General features: G+C 44.7%; 1 protein-coding gene across 1 annotated transcript in view; it reads left to right on the top strand.

Moving 5' to 3' along the window:
- Positions 1–20,377, top strand: part of IDO2 (indoleamine 2,3-dioxygenase 2) — a 64,569-nt gene that overhangs the window by 11,793 nt on the left and 32,399 nt on the right. The window contains exons 2-5 of the mRNA XM_047770380.1: positions 5,327–5,422; positions 13,160–13,279; positions 17,387–17,505; positions 19,312–19,326. Coding sequence (XP_047626336.1) covers positions 5,327–5,422; positions 13,160–13,279; positions 17,387–17,505; positions 19,312–19,326 — 350 coding nt within the window. The remainder of the gene's footprint in view (positions 1–5,326; positions 5,423–13,159; positions 13,280–17,386; positions 17,506–19,311; positions 19,327–20,377) is intronic.

Genomic DNA, 20,377 nt, shown 5'->3' with positions numbered 1-20,377 from the left:
GTCTTCCGTTTTAAAGTCTATTTTGTCTGATATGAGCATTGCGACTCCTGCTTTTCTGTCATGTCTATTGGCATGAAATATTTTTCCCCACCCTTTCACTTTCAATCTATATGTATCTTTTGTCCTAAGGTGAGTTTCTTGTAGGCAGCATATTGAATGTTTTTGCCTTTTTATCCACTTAGCCACTCTGTGTATTTTGATTGGGGCGTTCAGTCCATTGACATTTAAGGTGATAATTGATAGGTGATTATTTATTGCCATTTGAACCTCGTGTTCCAGTTGATTCTATGGTTCTCCATTCTTCCTTTCTTTTCTTTTTTTTTTTTTTTTTTTTGGTTGGATGGTCTCCTGTTATTATCTGCTTGAGTGTTTTTTTTTTTTTTCATTTTTTGCAAATGCAATATTTGGTTTTGGCTTGTGGTTGCCCTGTTTTTTAAGTATGCTAACCCCTTCCCATAATTGTGTGTTTTAGCCTGATGGTCCTGTAAGTTCAAACACTTCATTACTATATTAAAATTAAGAAGAGAAACATACAAACAAAAAGGGTTATTTACTTCCTAACATCCCTTGCCCACATTTTATGGTTTTGATGACTCTTTTTTTATTTTTTTATTTTTAATTTTATTTTGTTTGAGGCCTGTTCATGATTAAATCTGTATGCTGGCTTATTTGAGTGACTGCTCTCTGATTGTGGTTTCCTCAGTCCTAGTTCTTCCTCTTTTTTTTTTCTTTTTTCTTCCCTTTCCTTCCTTTCTTTTTGGTTTAGAGAAGCCCTTTCAATATTTCCTTTAACCTTGGTTTTGTGTTGCTGTATTCTTTAAGGTTTTGTTTGTTGGAAAAAATTTTTATTTCCCCTTCTATTTTAAGTGATATTCTTGCTGGATAGAGTATTCTAGGTTGCATATTTTTTCCTTTTAGCACTTTAAATATCTCTTGCCATTCCCTCCTGGCCTGTAGTGTTTCTGTAGAGAAATTGGCTGATATTCTTATGGGGATTCCCTTGTAGGTAACATTCTGCTTTTCTCTTGCTGCCTTTAGGATCCTCTCTTTATCACTAACTTTTGCCATTTTTATTATGATGTGTCTTGCTGTGGGTCTATTTGGGTTCAAGTTGTTTGGGGCCCTCTGTGCTTCTTGTATCTTGAACCCAGTATCCTTTAGATTTGGGAAGTTTCCAGCGATAATTTCTTCAAATATATTTTCCATCCCCTTATCTTTTTCTACTCCTTCTGGAATTCCTATTATGCGTAGATTGGCCCGCTTTATATTATCCCATAGGTCTCTTATATTGCTTTCCAGTTTTTGGATTTGGTTTTCTGTATGCTGACCGGATTGGGTGATTTCCATTATTCTATCTTCCATATCACTGATTCGTTCTTCTGCATTATTCATTCTGGTTTTTACTGCCCTTAGTTCAGTTTGCATCTCTGCAAATGAATGTTCTAGTTTTTCTTGGCTCCTCCTTATATTTTCTAGTTCCTTTCTGAGGGTATCTGCATTACTGTTCATATTCTCTCTTAATTTCCTTCAGTATTTTCACTATTTCTGTTTGAACTCCAGGTCTGTCAGACTGCAGAGATCTGTTTCATTGTTGACTGTTTTAGGTGAGTTCTCCTGTTGGTTTTACTGGGGGTGGTTTCTCAGCTTCTTCATCTTGATTGTTGTTTTCTTTCTCCTGAGGGAGTTGTACTCTCCGTGATCGGGCAGTGTTTGCCGTGTCACTGCCGTGGAATATTTCTTGAGAGCTGGTGTTGTTGGTCAATCTTTTTTGAGGCAGTGTGGCTTTTATGGAGTGTTGATGGGGCTAACAGTGTTTCTTTGACGCAAAGGAGGACTTCCTGAGGGCAGACAGGACTGGGAGGTCCACACCACGATGGTAGCAGATTTCACTTGGTCATGCAGATCTTACTCTGGGGTTTTTAGGCTGTGGGGTTCTTGCAGGGGGTTGGCAGTGTTGGGCAGCTGTTCCTCAGGAGTGCGGCACCCCCTGGGGGCTGGAGCAGCTATCTGGGTCACTGAGAACCTGAGAAGCTCTTCCCTAGGGCAGCCCAACTCAGAAGGATGGCCTGAGAATGTAGGGCAGATCTTTCACAGTCTGGCCAGCTTGTTGCAGCTTTCTGGGCTGTAGGGGGTCCTGCCTGGAGCTGGCAGTCCTATGCAGCTGATCCACTAGGGCACCCCCTGGGGCTTGGGCGGGTAGCAGGGCCGTTGGAAACCGAAGAGGCTCCTCCCCAGGGCAGCCGACTCATGAAAGATCATCTGAGATCTTTTTCCAGCTTGGCCAACCTTGTTGCAGCTTTTCTGGGCTGAAGGGGGTCCTGCCTGGAGCTGGCAGTCCTATGCAGCTGATCCACTAGGGCACCCCCTGGGGGCTTGGGCGGGTAGCAGGGCTGTTGGAAACCGAAGAGGCTCCTCCCTGGGGCAGCCCGACTCAGAAAAACCATCCGGGAATTAGGCAGATCTATTCACTGCCTGGCTAGGCTTTTTCTAGCTTTTCTGGGCTGCAGGCCTTTTCTCGGGGGCTGGTGGTGTTTGATGCTGCTCTGCGGACGTGTAGCCCCTCCAAAGGGCAAGCAGGCCTGTGCAGGGACAGCCCCTGCAGTGGTAGCTTCAGGCAATTGTTGAGGCCAGCCCTCCTGGATGGCAGGCAGCCCCAGGTTCGGCGAGAGCGTAGGGGGTGGCTGGGGTGGGGGGAGGGGATGCACTGGGAAGCACAGCTTTCAGCTAGCTATCGGGCCTGTAAGCTTGCTGTGGCGTGGGGGGTATTCTATGGGGACCCACCCCTTCTTCTCTCCCCTCCCCAGCACGGGTGCAGACCAGGCTCTTCTCCCAGGTTCCCTCTGATGCGGCTTTCCACTTCCCCGCCCCTAGGGTGTTGCTCCCTTCCTCTGCCACAGCTTTGTTTTCTAGTCTCCCAGGCAGTCTCTGCCCCGTCAAATGGTTTCTAGACCTCCCAAGCAGATTCCGCTCCGCCCTGCCCCCCCAGCCCGGGGACTATCCTCTGGAGCCTAGGTCTCGGTGCCCAGCCCCCACCCAGGCACCCCCCGGCCCTCTTTTGGGGACCACCCTTCGGAGGCGAGGTCTCGGTGCCCAGCCCCCACCCAGGCGTCCCCCAGCCCTTTCCCGGGGACTAACCTCTGGAGCCGAGGACTCGGTGCCCAGCCCCCACCCAGGCGTCTCAATTTTTGGTGACTGTGCCCGTAGTCCAGATGGTCCGTTCGGTTCTTGATCGGCTTTTCCGTACTCCAACTTACTGCTACACTCTTCTCTGCATCTGGAGATTCCTCCGGTTCGTTTGATCTTTCCCCCGTGTAGGTGACTTTCCAGGGTGCGGGATCCCTTTCTCCTCCACAGTTCCCTTTCGGGAGCGCCCGTCCCACTCGGATTCAGCTTCTCTCACTCTCCTCTTTTCTCCCGTTCTGCCCCGTAATGTCACGAACTTCTTGCCGTTATTGGAGTTTAGGTTCTTCTGCCAGCGATTGGTTGCTGTTCTGTGCGAGTCATTTATTCTGTAGATGTGCTTTTTTTTGTTGTGTTTGTGGGAGAGGGCGAGCGTGTCTCTCTACTCCTCCGCCATCTTGTCCTCCAGAGTCCCCATTCTTAAAAGGCGCACACAGACTTTCACGTGCACTGGGTCCCAGGGCAAAGCAAAGTCTCCCACTTCCTCTGCTTCTAAACCCAGAGACCCGCATTCAGTGGCGCAGATGGGACTCTGTCAAAGGGGGCCCAGCCTCTGGGGTTAGACCAGGAGTTGGGCTGTTTTTTCTGTAAAGGGTCAAATAGTGAATACTTAAAACTTTGCTGACGAGAAGGCTTCCATTGCAATGACTCAACTTTGCCACTGTAATGCAAGGGCACTACATGCAAACAAAAGAGCTTGGCTGTGTCCTAATAAATGTGGGTTTACAACCACGGATGTAGTTTGCTATAGTGTGCCATTTCTTGGGATCGAGAGTCAGGGTTGCTAAAATCCAGTGTATACTATTCTTGGGGAAACCATGGGCCCGGTATGGGCAAGGAAATGGTGCTACTGGAGTAGGAATCTTCTTGCTTCTTTTCGCTCCACTCCTACGGCTAAATTTAATTATTTCAATTTTATTTTCCAATTTTTTTGAGGAGTCCTGGGCCAGGAATCGAACTCGAGCCACAGTTGTGACCTGAGCCACAGCAGTGAACAATAGCAGATCCTTAACCCACTGCTCCACCAAGGAAATCCTCTGACTATTTTTGAGAACATACCTCCTCCTTTCCAAATTCACTGTCATTGCCTGAGTTTAGTTTTTTCACAATATTTCAAAGGCTTCCTAATCTGACTTTATGTCTTAAATCTTGTAAGCAAGATTAGCTGCCTAAAATTCAGATGGAACCATGTCACCAATATACATAAAAATAAAATTCTTATGTATGTATTTTATCAAAAGAATCTATAAGCATTTTTTTTTGTCTTATTTTCAGGGCTGTACTTGCATCATATGGAGGTTCCCAGGCTAGGGGTCGAACTGGAGCTCTGGTCTCTGGCCTATGCCACAGCCATAGCAATGGTGGATCCTTAAACCACTAGGCAAGGCCAGAGATTGAACCTGTGTCCTCGTGGATGCTAGTCAGATTCGTTTCCACTGAACCAAGATGGGAACTCCCATAAGCAATTATTATGTATTCTAGGAAAAAAAGTTCGATTTGATTTTCCAGTGAAATCTTCCATCATTCTTTCTCTTGAGCTTTATTTTCTAGTAATACTGTGTCATTTGTAATCCCCAGAAGCAGAGTTATCTCTATTTATCCATTATCTAGTCTGTTTCACTACCTTCCCATCTTCAAATTTCCAACCAGAAAAGTCCCTTTCAGACCCAAATACTGGCCCCAATGTGGTATTTCTAGAGTAATTCCCTTTAATTCTGTAGAACAGCTGACAGGTTTGACTGCTTCCTCCTCAGCTCATTCTTGAGTTACACACATCAGCAATTGAACATATTACACTGTTTGGGGTATATCTGAGTACATTTTTTTTTTGGCCACACCCACAGCATGTGGACATACCAGCCATAGACCTGTTGCCATAGCAGTGACCCAAATTTCTTCATTGACCATGCTAGATCCTTAACCTGCTGCTCTACCAGGGAACTCTCCAAGGGCATTTCATTTATCCCTTGCTGGACCAGATGCTCCTTAAGCACAGGGATGGGGTTTTGGTCACCTGTGCTTCTGCAGTGTGTCCAGAGGGTCCAGTGTAGAACGAGTTCTCATAACGCGTTGACCTGAATGCTGCTTGAAGACCGAAATCTGAAAGCAGTTAAATACTGAGACATGTTGTATTCCTTTGATGCAGAAAGAACTCCCCGATCATTACAGGCCCTGGATGGAAATTGCCAGCAAACTCCCTCACTTGATTGACACTCACCAGCTTCGAGCTCAAGTGAACGAGGTAACACTTTCTGTCTTCTTCTCTTTAACCCCATCTCGCAACCCTCTTTTCATCATCCCACCACTTTCCTTTCACAACACAGGAGAAGTCGGTCCACAGCCTGGGCACTGATGTTGAATTTATCACCCAAACTATCTCACTGTTTGTAATAAGCAGAATCGTATGTTCTTGGTAATGACAAATCCTTACAATTTCCAGAGACTGCCCAGAGCAATCCCTGGAACACAGGGAGCCCTAAACAAGTATGCATTTAGAAAAGGAACACAGTCTGGCTGGGAATTGTCAACAACTGATGGATAAGATCCGATAAGATCAAGCTGGGGAAGAAGAGCGGGGACTTCTCAGCGTCCTCAGGCCAAGTCATGTGGTGGGGACTCTCTGCCCTCTGATTAAGGTGACATTGATTTGCCATCAGTGTCTTGTGAAAGAGTGGAACCAAGAAGCATTCTGAGTTATAAAGTCAGATTGGTAGGTTCTTTGGAAATAATGGATAAGTCTATAAACCACAAATGGGGAAAGTTGAGCAACGTCACTGTATATAAGGAATGCTGACATTTCTTGGTCCTGGGACTCCACGGGAATAATAAGAAGGTGTAACAGGAGTTCCCATTGTGGCACAGCAGAAACGAGGCTGACTAATATCCATGAGACTTCAGGTTCGATTTGTGGCCTTGCTCAGTGCATTAAGGATCCGGCATTGCCATGAGCTGTGGTGTAGGTCACAGATGTGGCTCAGATCTGGCGTTGCTGTGGTTGTGGTGTAGGCCGGCAGCTACAGCTCCGATTCGACCCCTAGCCTGGGAACCTCCATATGCCTCGGGTGTGGCCCTAAAAAGAAAGAAAAAAAAAAAGAAAAGAAAAAAGAAAAGAAGAGAAAAGGTGTAACAGGAAGAATATGGATTTTGATTGGATTGTGATGATCATTGTACAACTACAAATGTAATAAAGTCATTGAGTAATTAAAACAAAAAGAATATGGATTTTGACTCAGGAAGACTGAGTCAGACCCTTGGTTTTGTCCCTTAGCAGCGATAAACCTTGAGAAAGTTACTTAACATTTTATTTATTCTGCTTCCATGTTTATAAAATGTGAGACATTCCGGCCCCTAAAATTGTGAAAGCTACATGGCTTTTGAAATACCCTTTCATATTTCCTCCCCGCAATAGCGTTCCTTATATATGTATACTTCCCTCTGGTCTCTTCATTACTCTCACCCATCTGGAGTGCCATGTGATTTTAGAGATATAAGAGGTTTTCCATCCTCCACGATGCTCCTTCACTGGCTTATACATATTTCATATCTATAATTATAAATTCATTTAAACATATTTGGTGTGGGGAGTTCCCATCGTGGCTCGGTGGTAACGAACCTGACTACTATCTCTGAAGATGTGGGTTGGATCCCTGGCCCTGCTCAGTAAGTTAAGGATCTCAAGATGCCATGAGCTATGGTGTAGGTTGCAGATACAGCTCAGATCCCACGTTGCTGTGGCTGTGGCACAGGCCAGCTGTTGTGACTCCAATTGGACCCCTAGCCTGGGAACTTCCATATGCCACATGTGCGGCCCTAAAAGGCCAAAAAAAAACCCCAAAAACACCTAAGTGGGGAATTCCTTTGTGGTAAAGTGGATTAAATATCTTGTGTCGTCACTGTGGCAGCTTGGGTCACTGCTGTGTCATGGGTTCCATCCCTGGCCTGGGAAATTCCACAAGTCACAGGCAAGGCAAAAACAAAAACAAAAACACAACAAACAAACAAGCCTAGTGAATGTCTGCTAAGTGCAGGCACAAGATTTAAAACTCTGGAAGAGATTCAAGACTTTAGTGTCTTTAGTGTCTATGCAGATGGTAAACTAAACCTAAGAATTTATTTTTATGCTGCAAAAAGTCTCATTAACAGGATTCAAGACATCCCAAAAGAAAATATCTGAGAGTAAGGGAAAAACAAGATAAGTAGCCAGTGATGAAATAAAAACATTAAGGATTTTTATACCGTATTAAGAAAATTTTATCAGATCCAGAAATAAAGTCTACAGTACTAATGCCAAGCATCCAACCAAAGGAGAAATAAGACCCCTGGGAGTTCCCTAGTGGTGCAGCAGGTTAAGGATTCTGCATTGTCACTGCAGCTGCTGTGGCTGGAGTTCGATCCCTGGCCCAGGAAATTCCTCATGCCTTGAGTGTGGCCAAAAAAGTAAAAGAAGCCTCCCCCCTCCCCCGTACCCCCAGAAGCTCCTTCCCTCTCCCATCTGAGAGGAACAGGGTGTGGAAACAAGGGAGAGTTTGTAGTAAGCAGATTCAAGTTCAATTTGTGAACCAGACAGTCCTCTGTACCAGGCTTTCCCCTGGCTTCATGGGATAAAAGCTCTGTAGGTGAAGGGTGTATTGTATTGATGCTTCTCCTCTGGTCAGTGTCAGCAAGAAAAGGCCAGGTGTGTCCAGCTAACCTCTGGCTGCTGTAAACATGGGCATGGGGGAAACAGCCCAGCACAGCAATGGAATTAACCCCCTGCCACTGCCAGTGGGTTAAGGAGTGTCTCTTCAGAAATCAGGTCTACTTGGAAGCCTGAAGGTGACCTTATTCGGAAATAGATAATCGAGGTACCTAAAGTGATATTGCATTCCGGTGCACTCTCAGTGCAGTAAGACTGGTGTGCTTAGTGCAAGAAGGAAATTCAGACTTGGAGACACAGATACACGGGTGAGAACATCAGGTGAATACAGAGGCTGAGATTGAACGGATGCATCTATAAGCCCTTAAATTTTCCCAAGAGTTGCTGGCAATCACCAGAGACCAGGAGAAAAACATAGACCAGATTCCCCCTTAGAGTCGCCAGAAGGAACAAACCTCATAGATACCTTAATGCCAGACTTCCAGCCTCCAGAACTGTGAGTGCATCTGAAACCAGGCTCTGTACACCAGCTCCACTTAAGTCTCAGAGGCAGGATCTTAGGTGAAGCAGAAAGAACAGCTTTATTGCTTTGCCAGGCAAAGGAGGCCACAGCAGGCTAACGCCTCCAAGCTGTGTCCTCCCTTGAGAGGAGATTGCAAGGAGTTTATAGGTTTATCTGGAAAAATCAGGGCTGTTGATGAGGATTAGGGTGCCTGCATTCTTCTCCTTCCAGAGATCATTTCAAAGTCATCAAGGCTGGAGTCAGGTGGTTCGGTGACTGTTGGTGGTGGTCTTTGGGGTTATCACCTTTGACTTTGTCTCTGCAGTGAAGGTTGCTCACAAGAGGAAGGGGGTGTTTGGGAGTGTTTCAAAGCAAAAGAAAACACTAGGCACACAATCTTACTCTAACTAGAAAGGAATCACTGGTTAAAGGATAGCAATCAAGCAAGGAAGAATTCATTTGTGAAAAGCCCGTTAGTGTAAATTCACGGGCCCAGGCAGGACATAACATCATGGAGACTGTGTTAACTAGTTTTTGGCTGTAATAATACTCCCTAATCATTAACTCTGGAATCAGCCTTTTGAGACTAAGGGGTGGCCTGGGAGGCTAAAGGAAAAGCCATCTACTTCAAAACATAAAGATGTGGGGGCTTGTACAAGATTTCAAGAGAAGATAGTTCTGTTGTGTTCCTTGGTTGAGGCAGCCTTAGGAAACTAACACAACATTCATGGCCAGCCTCTAATCTTCAAATTACTCATCGACGACTAACTTGGAAAAAAACAAACAAACAAAAAAAACACCTTTTAGACTTCACTGCTGTAGACTGAGACAGAAGTAACCAGAAAACCATCATGAGAAGCAAATATTATGGCTTCCCACCACACATGGAGCTTCAAACTAAGACATGCATCCTTCTGAGTTCTTCACTTGGCACAAACAACATAATCAGTGAATTCACACTTCTTTTTTTTTTTTTTTTTGTCTTTTCAGGGCCACACCCACAGCATATGGATGTTCCCAGGCTAGGGATCCAACTGGAGCTATAGCTGCTGGCCTACACCACAGCCATAGCAACAGCAGATCAGAGCTGAGTCTGTGAACTACACCACGGCTCATGGCAATGCTGGATCCTTAACCCACTGAGTGAGGCCAGGGATCAAATCCGCAACCTCATATTTCCTAGTCGGATTTGTTTCCACTGCGCCATGACGGGAACTCCTATATTTTATTTATTTTTTTTCCTTTTACTGCCACACCTATAGCATGTGGAAGCTCCCAGGCTAGGGGTGGAATGCGAGCTGTAGCTGAGGCCTATGCCACAGCCACAGCAACTTGGGATCCTAGCTACTTATGGCAACGACAGATCCTTAACCCACTGAGCAGAGACATGGATCGAACCTGAATCCTCAAGGATTCTATGTCAGGTTCTTAACCCACTGAGCCACGAGGGGAACTCCTGAATTTACACTTTTCATCTCACAGTACTCCCAGGCCAACCACCATGTTCTTAGAAAGCCTCAGTGTATTTCCCTATATCTTGGTAAAAAATGTGTTTGTCGACTTACACTCCCCTGTCTTAGAGGAAGAGAAAGATTCCCCCTTCTCCACCCCCTGGGTCAAAGCTTGACAGGCAACTGATTTACTCACAGGAAGCTACCCAAGAGAGAGAACTCAGAAATATTCTAGAAATATGAGGAGGAAAATTATGTTTGTTACTAAACCTGACAACTCTAACCTCTCTTCCTGAGATGAATGGATAACCCCAAGTTACTGAACAAAAAGGAGGAGTTGGAGTTCCAGTTGTGTCTCAGTGGGTTACGAACGGGACTACTATCCATGAGGTTGCAGGTTCGATCCCTGACCTCGCTCAGTGAGGTTAAGGATACGGCACTGCTGTGAGCTGTGGTGTAGGTCGAAGACGTGGTTCGGATCCTGAGTTGCTGTGGCTGTGGCTGTGGCGTAGGCCGGCAGCTGCAGTTCTGACTTGACTCCTAGTCTGGGAACTTCCATATACCATGGGTACAGCCATAAAAAGACAAAAAAAAAAAGAGGAGGGAGTTTCAGGACTTGTGGCTTCCAGTAAAAACCTGAAGATGAAACAACCAGTGCTTTAAAAAATCTGATTAAAGGTCTCCAGTTTATTTACCTCCTAAAAATAAGTTGCTGTGTAAAAGGAACTTTGGGGAAGCAAAGAAATAAACAAATAAAAAAACTCAATATAAGCCCAAATAAATAAGGGAAAACCTGATTACAGAAAAATAGTTTGTTTCAGTTAAACAAATGCTGCCTAAATATGGGTGGGTTTTTTGTTCTGTTGTAATTTGATTTTCATTTGGTTTTGTTTTGTTTTTGGCCTTGCCTGTGGCATGTGGCCAAGCCCCTGCAGTGACAGTACTGGATCCTTAACCCACGAGAACTCCTAAAACAGGGTTTTTGAGACCAATTGTGAAAATCTTACTCCATGTGCTCAGTATTCTCAACTCAGCCTCCTTCATATTTATACAAAGAGACGTTGTAACCAATATTCAGAAAATGAGGAAATATGCCAGCCAGCTCTTGCTAGGCACAAAAGAAAACTGTTTTGTGTTTTGATGCAATGAAGCTAAACTGCTCTTGCTTTTGCAAAAGCCTTTGCTTTCCACCTTACAGGGAAAAACAATTATGTAATTAAGTTGATAACCTGAAAATGACAAAAGTATTTAAAGTTCTTATCTCACTCTTTTCCTAATCATGTCATTCTTTTTTTTTTTTTTTGGTAGAAAAAAATCCCATTACAGAGGTCTCTGTTTTAATCAATTAAAATATTATTTGTATGTTTGCCTGGGGTGGGAGAGTCTATAGGTTCTGAAATACACAGGAAGTTTCCAAAAAACAAAACAGAACCTCTAGCCAAGAGAAACCTTCTCAGTCAGGACACCTTATTCTCTCACTTTGAGACTGCCACACTGTAAGAAGTCAGTAGCCACTCCTGGCTACCAAGCACCTGAAATGCGGCCATGAAAAATTGATATGTAAGATATTCACTGAAGTTTGAAGACTCACTATAAAAAGAGAGTGTAAACTATCTTAATATGGTTTTTTTCAAAGTTTTTTTGCTTTGTTTTTTGTTTTTGGTCTTTTTAGGGCCACATCCACAGCATATGGAGGTTCCCAGGCTAGGGGTCGAAATGGAGCTACAGCTGTGGGCCACAGCCACAATCACAGCAATGAGGGATCCAAACTGCCTCTGCAACCTACACCACAGCTCACAGAGGCTCTGGATCCTTAACCCACTGAGAAAGGCCAGGGATTGAACCTGCATCTTCATGGATGCTAGTCAGATTCCTTTCTGCTAAGCCACTCTGGGAACTCCCTATCTTGATATTTTTAATACTTATTATATGTTGATAATATTTTGCTTATATTATCCTAGATCAAATGTTATTAAAACTAAGTCTATCTGTTTCTTGGGGTTTTTGTTGTTTTTTCTACTCAAAATCTGGCTGACAGAAAATGCAAAATTACACACATGGCTCTCATTTATACTGGGCAGGGCTGCCTTCAGAGAGCAGGGCTGCAGTCTGCAGAACTGAAGTAACCCCCTGGCTCAGTCCCTCTTGGCTCTGTGCCCCTATGTAAAGATCTTTTTCAGACTCTCAGTTTTGGCCTGTGGGTTTGGGGGAAGACAGATTACCGCCCTGCGTTGGAAACTTTTAGCGTTATGCCGCGCACGCGCGCACACACACACACACACACACACACACACACACCCACCCCTTTCTAGATTCTATCTCGAGTCCATTTTTAGGGCCAAAGTCTGGCAAAGTGCGGACAGACACGGAGATGCTGCCCCCTAGGGGACAGCGGAGGAAGGAGTCCATCGCGAAGGCTGAGGCTCCAGCTGCCTGGCCCGGTCCCAGCCCATCCTTCATCTAGGAGCTTAAAGAGATAACCCGCGACGTCCACCGCTGCCCCTTCTGGCGCTTCGGACCCGGGACAGCGTCACCTGGGAAGATCCACATCAGACTGTGTCTAGCGCTGGGGAAGGGATTGGGGACGGAGGAAACTCTAGGAGGATGTGCAAGGAAGCTGGATCTCAGAGGCTGTTGATGGCAACCAAGACCCGCCAGGCCCACTCCGGCAAAACTGAGAAACAGTCATTTTTGCTTGGGTAGCGCTGTGGGTAGTAACTCACTTGCGTACAAGGTTTTGCCTTCCATAACATCACCTTTAAACCTCCCGAAGAGTCATCTTGAACAAGGAGGAAGCAGACGTGGAGAGGTGAAAAGACCCAGCCAAGGTCATGGGAAGTGTTTGGACTGGACGTGTTTGGACTGGACGTGTTTGGACGGGACTGAACTGACCCCACCCTCACTCCAGCTCAGCTAGGTATCAGATCACATTCCTAGACTCCACTGGGTCTCTTTACCTATGAAGAAAACAAAGAGAGTAATCCCCACAGCTACAGGGCTATTATTCGGGGTAAATGGACCAGTTAGCAGAGGTGCTTTCCTAAGGCAGGATTGTAAAGATTGCCCTGGGAGACGGCCCTTCAGTAAATGATAGCAATCTTGGGACTTAGTTATTCTACAACGCTCTAACAAAGCTGTCATTTCAGTGATGGTGACCAGAGTCCAGCACAATCAGGGGGACAATTCGGGGCACTTCGTGAGCAAAATCATCTGAAATGCCTTCTATACGGCAGCATCTTAAGATCAGAGGAGGAATGGGTGTGTGCAGAGACTCAGGCCCTTCAAAGAAACATAGCCCATCTTTTACACCCAAAGACCCCTTCAAGCCACAGCAGCCCTATGTCTATCCCACTCCTGCAACTGGTAATATCTGGCAATTCTCTTGAACAGATGCCCCTCTTGAACTGCCAGTTCCTCACAGGTTACAAGGAGCAGCACCTGGCCCACCTGATCCTGAGCTTTATCACCATGGGGTATGTCTGGCAGGAAGGAGAGACGCAGCCCAAAGAGGTAGGGGCAGAGGGACGCCTGTTTTGTCATCCAGCAGGTCTGCTGCACCCGGGGTGTGCTTGCTCTACTATTTTTCCTGAAAATGGGTCCCTTCTGGGTTTCCTCCCTCCTGGGGGATATGAATTGAAGGAAGGGCAAAGGGTTCATTGACATGAAAGATGTTTCTACCTTCTGGCCAAGGGTTACTTTTCTTTAGAACCTGTAGCCCTTTCATCAAGTTTTTGATCTTTTTTTTTTTCAATTTTTATTTGGTACCCACTCTCCTCCAAGAATATTGAAGTCTCCAATTTGAAGGCAAGTCCTGAGATGTCATAAAAAATATAATAGCTTCCTTTTAACAGCATTTTGTGCTCTTCTACACATCTATAATCACAGTCAGTGTTCACCATCCCTGAAGGTAAGTATGGCCACGCTCTGCCCATTTTGCAGACAACGGGGGGGGGGGGGGCGGGGGGAGGCGTGTAACAGAAGTTAAATTGCTCGCCCAAGGTCAGATAGCAAGTTTGTGGAAATTTCAAGGCCACAACACAGATCTTTTGCTATCACGTCAGAGGTACACGTTGCATGTTATAACACCAGTCTTATTTTTGTTTTTCATGTTGTTTACTATCTACCAGTATGGGTCTGTCTCTTAATAATTCATGTAAATCCCTTTTGAATCTTTGCATAACATTTACAGTTTTGCTCTGAACCTTGGGACATGAGATCTTTGAGTTCCAGTGACTGCATGGACCCCTGGGTGTCCTCACAACAGCCAGGAGGCCCTGGCAACTTCTTGATGTTCTTTCTCTCCAGACCGTCACAAGTCTTTTTTTTTTTAATTTTAATTTTTAAAATTATTTAATTATTTAATTTTTAATTTTTAAATTTAATTTTAATTTTAATTTTTTAAATTTAATTTTAATTTTTTTTAATTTAATTTAATTTACAATAAATTGTAACACTTATTTACAATATTGTGTTATTTTCAGGTGTACTGCAAAGCGAATCAGTTAAATGTGTACACATATCAATTTCTTTTCAGATTCTTTTCCCGTATAGGTTATTACAGAATATTGAGTAGAATTTCCCCATGCTATACAGTGGGACCTTGTTACTTACCTATTTTGTATATAGCAGTGTGTATATGCTAATCCCAACCTCTTAATTTATCCCTTCCCCCAGTGTTTTCCTCTTTGGTAACCACAAGTCTGGTTTTAAAACCTGTGAGTCTAGGGAGTTCCCATCATGGCACAGTGGAAACTAATCTGACTGGGAGCCATGAAGTTGCGGGTTCGATCCCTGGCCTTGCTCAGTGGATTAAGGATCTGGTGTGGCTGTGAGCTCTGGTGTAGGTCGCAGATGTGGCTTTGATCTGGTGTTGCTGTGGCTGTGGTGTAGGCCAGCAGCTATAGCTCTGATTAGACCCCTAGCCTGAGGACCTCCATGTGCCGTGGGTGCAGCCCTAAAAAGAAAAAAAAATCTGTGATTCTGTCTTGTAAATAAGTTCATTTGTGTCATTTTTATTATATTATATTCCACATATTAGTCATCCCATATGATATTTATCTTTGTCTGACTGACTTCACTTAGTACAATCATCTCAAGGTCCATCCATGTTGCTGCAAATGGCTCTTTGCCATGGAGTCCACTGCCTCCTGAGCCTGGAGCTGCCTGTTCCCCCTGCCATGCCCAGGCTTCCCCCTACATCCCCTGCTGCCCCTTTTCAGACTTTTCGAATATCAGGATGTCTAACTATAAAAAAAAATCATGTGTTGGAGTTCCCTTGTAGCACAGTAAGTTAAGAACCCAGTGTTGTCACTGCTGTGGTGCAGGTTTGATCCCTGGCCCGGGAATTTCTGCACGCCGTGGACTTGCCCACTCCCCCCTCCAAAAAAAAAGAAAAAAAGAATCATGTGTTTTGTCATGGTCTGTGCACATGGGGAGAAGAGTCTCAGGACTCCTTTCAGGGTGAAAAGAAAGAAGAGTTTATTGAGCATGGTGAGATGGAAAGAAAGTAGAGTTCATTGATTGAGACGAGAGAGGCTGCAAGTGCAGCAGGATGGCTTCCTGATGACCAGGGAGAGCTGACCCTGGCCATGTGATCATGTCTGTTTTCATAGCCCAGGGAGAAGAGAGGCCTTACGATACACCTGCTGACCTGCTGATTGGTTGGGGGAAAAGTAATCTTAGGATACTTTTGCTGGTTGGTTGGGGGCATATAAGGCCCCCATAGGGGTGGGGTGCAGAGTGGGCCACATACCTTTCCTAGTAGGGGCAGGAAGTAGCGGGGCAGGTTGTTCAAGGTGGGGGAGGGGGCATTAAGATGAGACAGGTGGGATGATAAGGGTCTGGTCATTCTTGTCTTGGCCAGAGGCTTCGAGTTGTCTCTCCTTGAAGGGGACTTGAAGCCCACCATGCCCACCATGTCTGTTTTGGAAAGTTTGAAATCCAGGCATGCGGTAGAACATCCCATTGAGTTTCCCTCCCCTTCTGCTCTCAGAATCATAATCCTCAATCAGAGGTAGGGATAGGGCAGGCGACAGGAGAGGAAGACTCCAGATGTGCCTGCATCCTTCCAGGCCACCAGGGTATCCCCCCTCCTCTCCCACCCCCCCTCCTTGGGGCACTCCTTACTTTCTGGGTACCTCCTCCTCTATCGTTCCCACTAAGCAGTCCCCTCACTTCTGCACTGCTCTCCTCACCCTCTTCCTTCCAAGGATTGGCTTTAAGTTTGAATTTGAAAACTCTTTAGGGCTCTTTATTGTTTTCTAACTAAGAAACTGCTTTGTCCCAAGCTTAAGGGAAAACAGAGGCAGGAGCTAGACTTCTTTGAGTAGATATTTCTACTCAAAGGGAAGTGGGAGGTAGGAAGCATAAGGATGATCCTGGATCTAGATGAATTTAGCCTTGTATGTGGTTTAAGCCCCCCATCCCCACTCCCATGGATCTGAGTAGTTTTTTTCTGGATTTGTAAGCAGGTAGGGCTCTGAGTTTTCTTCAGATAACTCAGGGGTTTAGAAGAAACTGATTTGAGATGATTTATTTGAAGTTGTTATTGGATTTGAATTAGTGTCCTATTCTTCCCATTCCTCTCCCTGATTTGCCTGTGTGCGTGTGCATGTGCACACACACACACACACACACACACTCCTAAAAATATGACTACACACACAAACACAAATATATATAGATATCTGTATCTATCTATCTGGATGTGTGTGTGTGTGTGTATGTGTGTATGTGTGTATAGAAAGATTTTTTTCCCACTACTAGTTACCTCAGCCCCAATTTATGCTTAAATATTTTGTAATGTCCATTTTTGCACAGTTTTCAGAGATTTTTTTGTATTCTATCTCTGTGTGTGTGGGTTCCAATTTCATAATTTTTTTTTGTCTTTTTAGGGCCACACCCAAGGCATGTGGAAGTTCCTAGGCTAGGGGTCAGATTGGAGCTGAAGCTGCCATCCTACGCCAGAGACACAGCAATTCAGGATCTGAGCCTCGTCTGCAGCCTACACCACAGCTCACAGCAACACCGGATCCTTAACCCACTGAGCAAGGGCAGGGATCGAACCTGCGTCCTCATGGATACTAGTCAGATTCACTTCTTCTGAGCCATGACAGGAACTCCCAGTTTTGTAATTTTCTCTCTCTCTCTCTCTCTTTTTTTTTGTCTTTCTGCTACTTCTTTGGGCTGCTCCCACGCCATATGGAGGTTCCCAGGCTAGGGGTATCATCGGAGCTGTAGCCACCGGCCTACGCCAGAGCCACAGCAACACGGGATCCAAGCCGCATCTGCAACCTACACCACAGCTCACGGCAACGCCAGATCGTTAACCCACTGAGCAAGGGCAGGGACTGAACCCGCAACCTCATGGTTCCTAGTCAGATTCGTTAACCACTGCGCCAGGACGGGAACTCCTGTAATTTTCTCTTATACTTCAAACCATCCTCATGAACAACATCCCCAGGTTTTTAACAGAATGAACATGAGAACAAGGTGTGTGTGTACATGAATCACTCACATAATTTCATAATTTCATTTCTTTACCAAAGACAGCCATGATTAAGTTCTCTGATGCATTCTTTATAGAATATACTAACTGTCTGGATTTACATCTGAAAGGTTCTGCCAAGAAACCTTGCCCTTCCATTTGTGGAGGTTTCCAGGAACTTGGGGCTCCCCCCTATCCTGGTTCATGCAGACTTGGTGCTGGCCAACTGGGCTGCAAGGAATCCGGAAAAGTAAGTCAGGGAGAGGGAGCTTGGGGTTTGATCAGATTAACACCGAGTAAGGGAGAGTCTTGAGACTTTTAACCTTATAAGAAAAGCCCAGGACTTTTCAGCTATTTTGTGGTTAGAGATATTCATATTTATTACCTGATTTACAATTCCAAAGAAGGGGTGAACTTGAACACACGTTCGATAAATCACAGTTGTTGTGGTCTGTGCACGGGTTGAAAAAAGAATTTCCAGACTCACAGTGGGGTGAAAAGAAAGATAAATTTATTGAGATAAGAGTGGGATGACTTCCTGATTAGGGTAAGCAGACCCTGAGCTCAATGTCCTTTTTGTTTTTATAGCCCAGGCACAAAAGAAAGAGGGGAGGTCTTAGGATACACTTGCTGGTCAGGTGTGGGAGTATAAGGCCCCTAGAGGGGTGAGGTGAGGAGTGGGTCACATACTTTTCCTAGTAGAGTCAGAAAGGAGCAGGCCAGGTTGATTACGAAGGGCTCAAGAACTCTGTTACAATTGCAGTGGGACAGAAGGGGCCATGGTAAGGGTTTGGTTTTTTTTGTTTTTGTTTTTGTTTTTATCCCAGCCAGCAGCTCTTTGAATTTATCTCTTGGGAGAGGCCTTGGAGTCCCACAACAGTCTTTATGACTTTGAACACCCCCTGAATCCACTGGAGCAAGTCACTACAAATACATAAAAGGAGTATGATAACATGTCAGGGTGGCCACAGGCTAAATGTTCTAGGGCTGATGGATAAGTTGAGATCTAGCTCATTCTTTGTCATGGAGGAAAACATTTCCCTTCATATTGAGGTTCCTCAGCTGGTCTAATAATTAAATAGACATAAGACAGCTTAGCAGGAGAAAAACAGATGTCATTCTATCCAAAAACATATGGTTCACTCGTATGTATAAATGAATGGGGGTTATGCTTTCAAGTGCCTAATTCCCACTTTAAAACTTCATGCTGGGAGTTCCTGTCGGGGTGCATTGGAAACAAATCTGACTAGGAACCATGAGGTTGTGGGTTCGATCCCTGGCCTCACTCAGTGGGTTAAGGATCGGGCGTTGCTGTAGCTGTGGTATAGGCTGGCATCTGTAGCTCTAATTTGACCCCTAGCCTGGGAACCTCCATATGCCTCAGGTGCGGCCCTAAAAAGACAAAAGGCCAAAAAAAAAACCTTCATGCTGGGAATTCCCCTTGTGGCTCAGTGGGTTAAGAACCTGACTGGTATCCATGAGGATTCAGGTTTGACCCCTGGCCTTGACAAAAAAAAAAAAAAAAAAAAGGAAGCAATACATTTGTGGAGAATAGACAAGACAAAGGGGTTTGGGCTTGGGGTGGCTAATTTGTAAAGAAGTAACAAGGCTTTCTTATACACACTTCTCAGCTCTGAATTCCTCCCTCTGGTGGTAAGGCTGTCTCTCTATCTCCTGATACTGGAAGAGTGCTTTCCTGTGGGAGACTTATTTCCGACCTTCAGGGTCACAGGGGAGGTCAGAGCCTCCCTCTTGCTCCTGCTGTTTCTCAACTACCTTTCATTCAAAATGATCAATAAGCCAAAATGGCACATTTGGGGGGACCTTATTCAGCTCCCCTCAGGTCCGTAGTCTAGCCACAGCCTGCAACATTGAAACTGTGCATGGGTGTGTGTGTGTGTGTATGTTTGTGTGTCTTTGTGTCTGCATGTGCATTTACAAAGAGCTGTGCATGCCTGGGTGCATGTGACCCCAGAAGGCATGTTAGGTTTGCACACTGATTGGCTCTTTTCTTTTTTTTTTTTTTTTCTTTCATCGATAACTGAAACTGGACTAGACCCCTGGAAATAAGGTAAGTTCTCAGAAATCCTTCACTCACTTTAGGATCCAGGCCAGCTATCAAAGCTTACAGTAAAACAAAAAAGAAAGCATACAAAGCCATATGTGTAGTATATAAACCCTAAAAAAAAAAAGCATGAAAACAAGACTATAAGCAAATGTGCTCCAAATTGACAGCCCCAAAGTTAACAGTAGTTGATTCTGCTATGTAGAGATTAAGGCATTAATTGTCTTTCTTTTTTTTTTCTTTTTTTTGGCTGCCCTGGTGGCATCTGGAAGTCCCCAGGCTAGGAGTGGGATCAGAGCTGTAGCTGCTGGCCTAGGCCACGGCCACAGCAACACTGGATCTGAGCTGCATCTGTGAACTGTGTTGCAGCTTGCAGCAATGCTGGATCCTTAATCCATTAGCAAGGCGAGGGATTGAACCTCCATCATCACAGAGATAGCATTGGGTCCTTAACCCACTGAGCCACAATGGGAACTCCAAGGTGTTAATTTTCTTAATAAAACAAGTAAAATGAAATGCAAGAACAGAAAACAAACAACAACAAAAACTGAAATTTACCAGTTCTCTAATTCTTTGTGATTCTTTGAGGTCTAATGACCTGAAAACAATCTCTAGTCTCACCATTAACTTCTATGAAAGGCCAAATTGCAAGGCAGTAGTTGCTACAACTACAGAAGAATTCTTCTGCAATGTTATAGAGACTGGGCCTGGTAGAGCAAGGCTGGTCCAGAGATTCTTAGGTTCTTCTTTCCCCAGAGAGCAAAATTACCCTCTAAGCTGACATTTCCTTTCTCATCACCAAACCTTAGCTCAATAAAGGGGCTCAGAAAGAGCTATAGCTTGGGGGATAGAAGGACAAGGGGTAAAGACCCCATTTCCCTCACTAGTATGATGCTGTTGGAACAATGGAGACCTTGACTTTGTTTTCTTTTCGTTCTTTCTTTCTTTTTTTTTTTTTCCATTTCTTTGTATACTTAAAATGTTAGAGGCTGAAGGGATTTATGAAATTTTTTTTTATGTTTTGTAGACTTGATCCACATCTGGGATGAATCCATAA

This window comes from Phacochoerus africanus, chromosome 3 (assembly GCF_016906955.1).
Source record: "Phacochoerus africanus isolate WHEZ1 chromosome 3, ROS_Pafr_v1, whole genome shotgun sequence".
NCBI lineage: Eukaryota > Metazoa > Chordata > Mammalia > Artiodactyla > Suidae > Phacochoerus > Phacochoerus africanus.
Note: the sequence above shows the minus strand (reverse complement) of the source record. Positions and strands in the feature narration are given on the sequence as shown.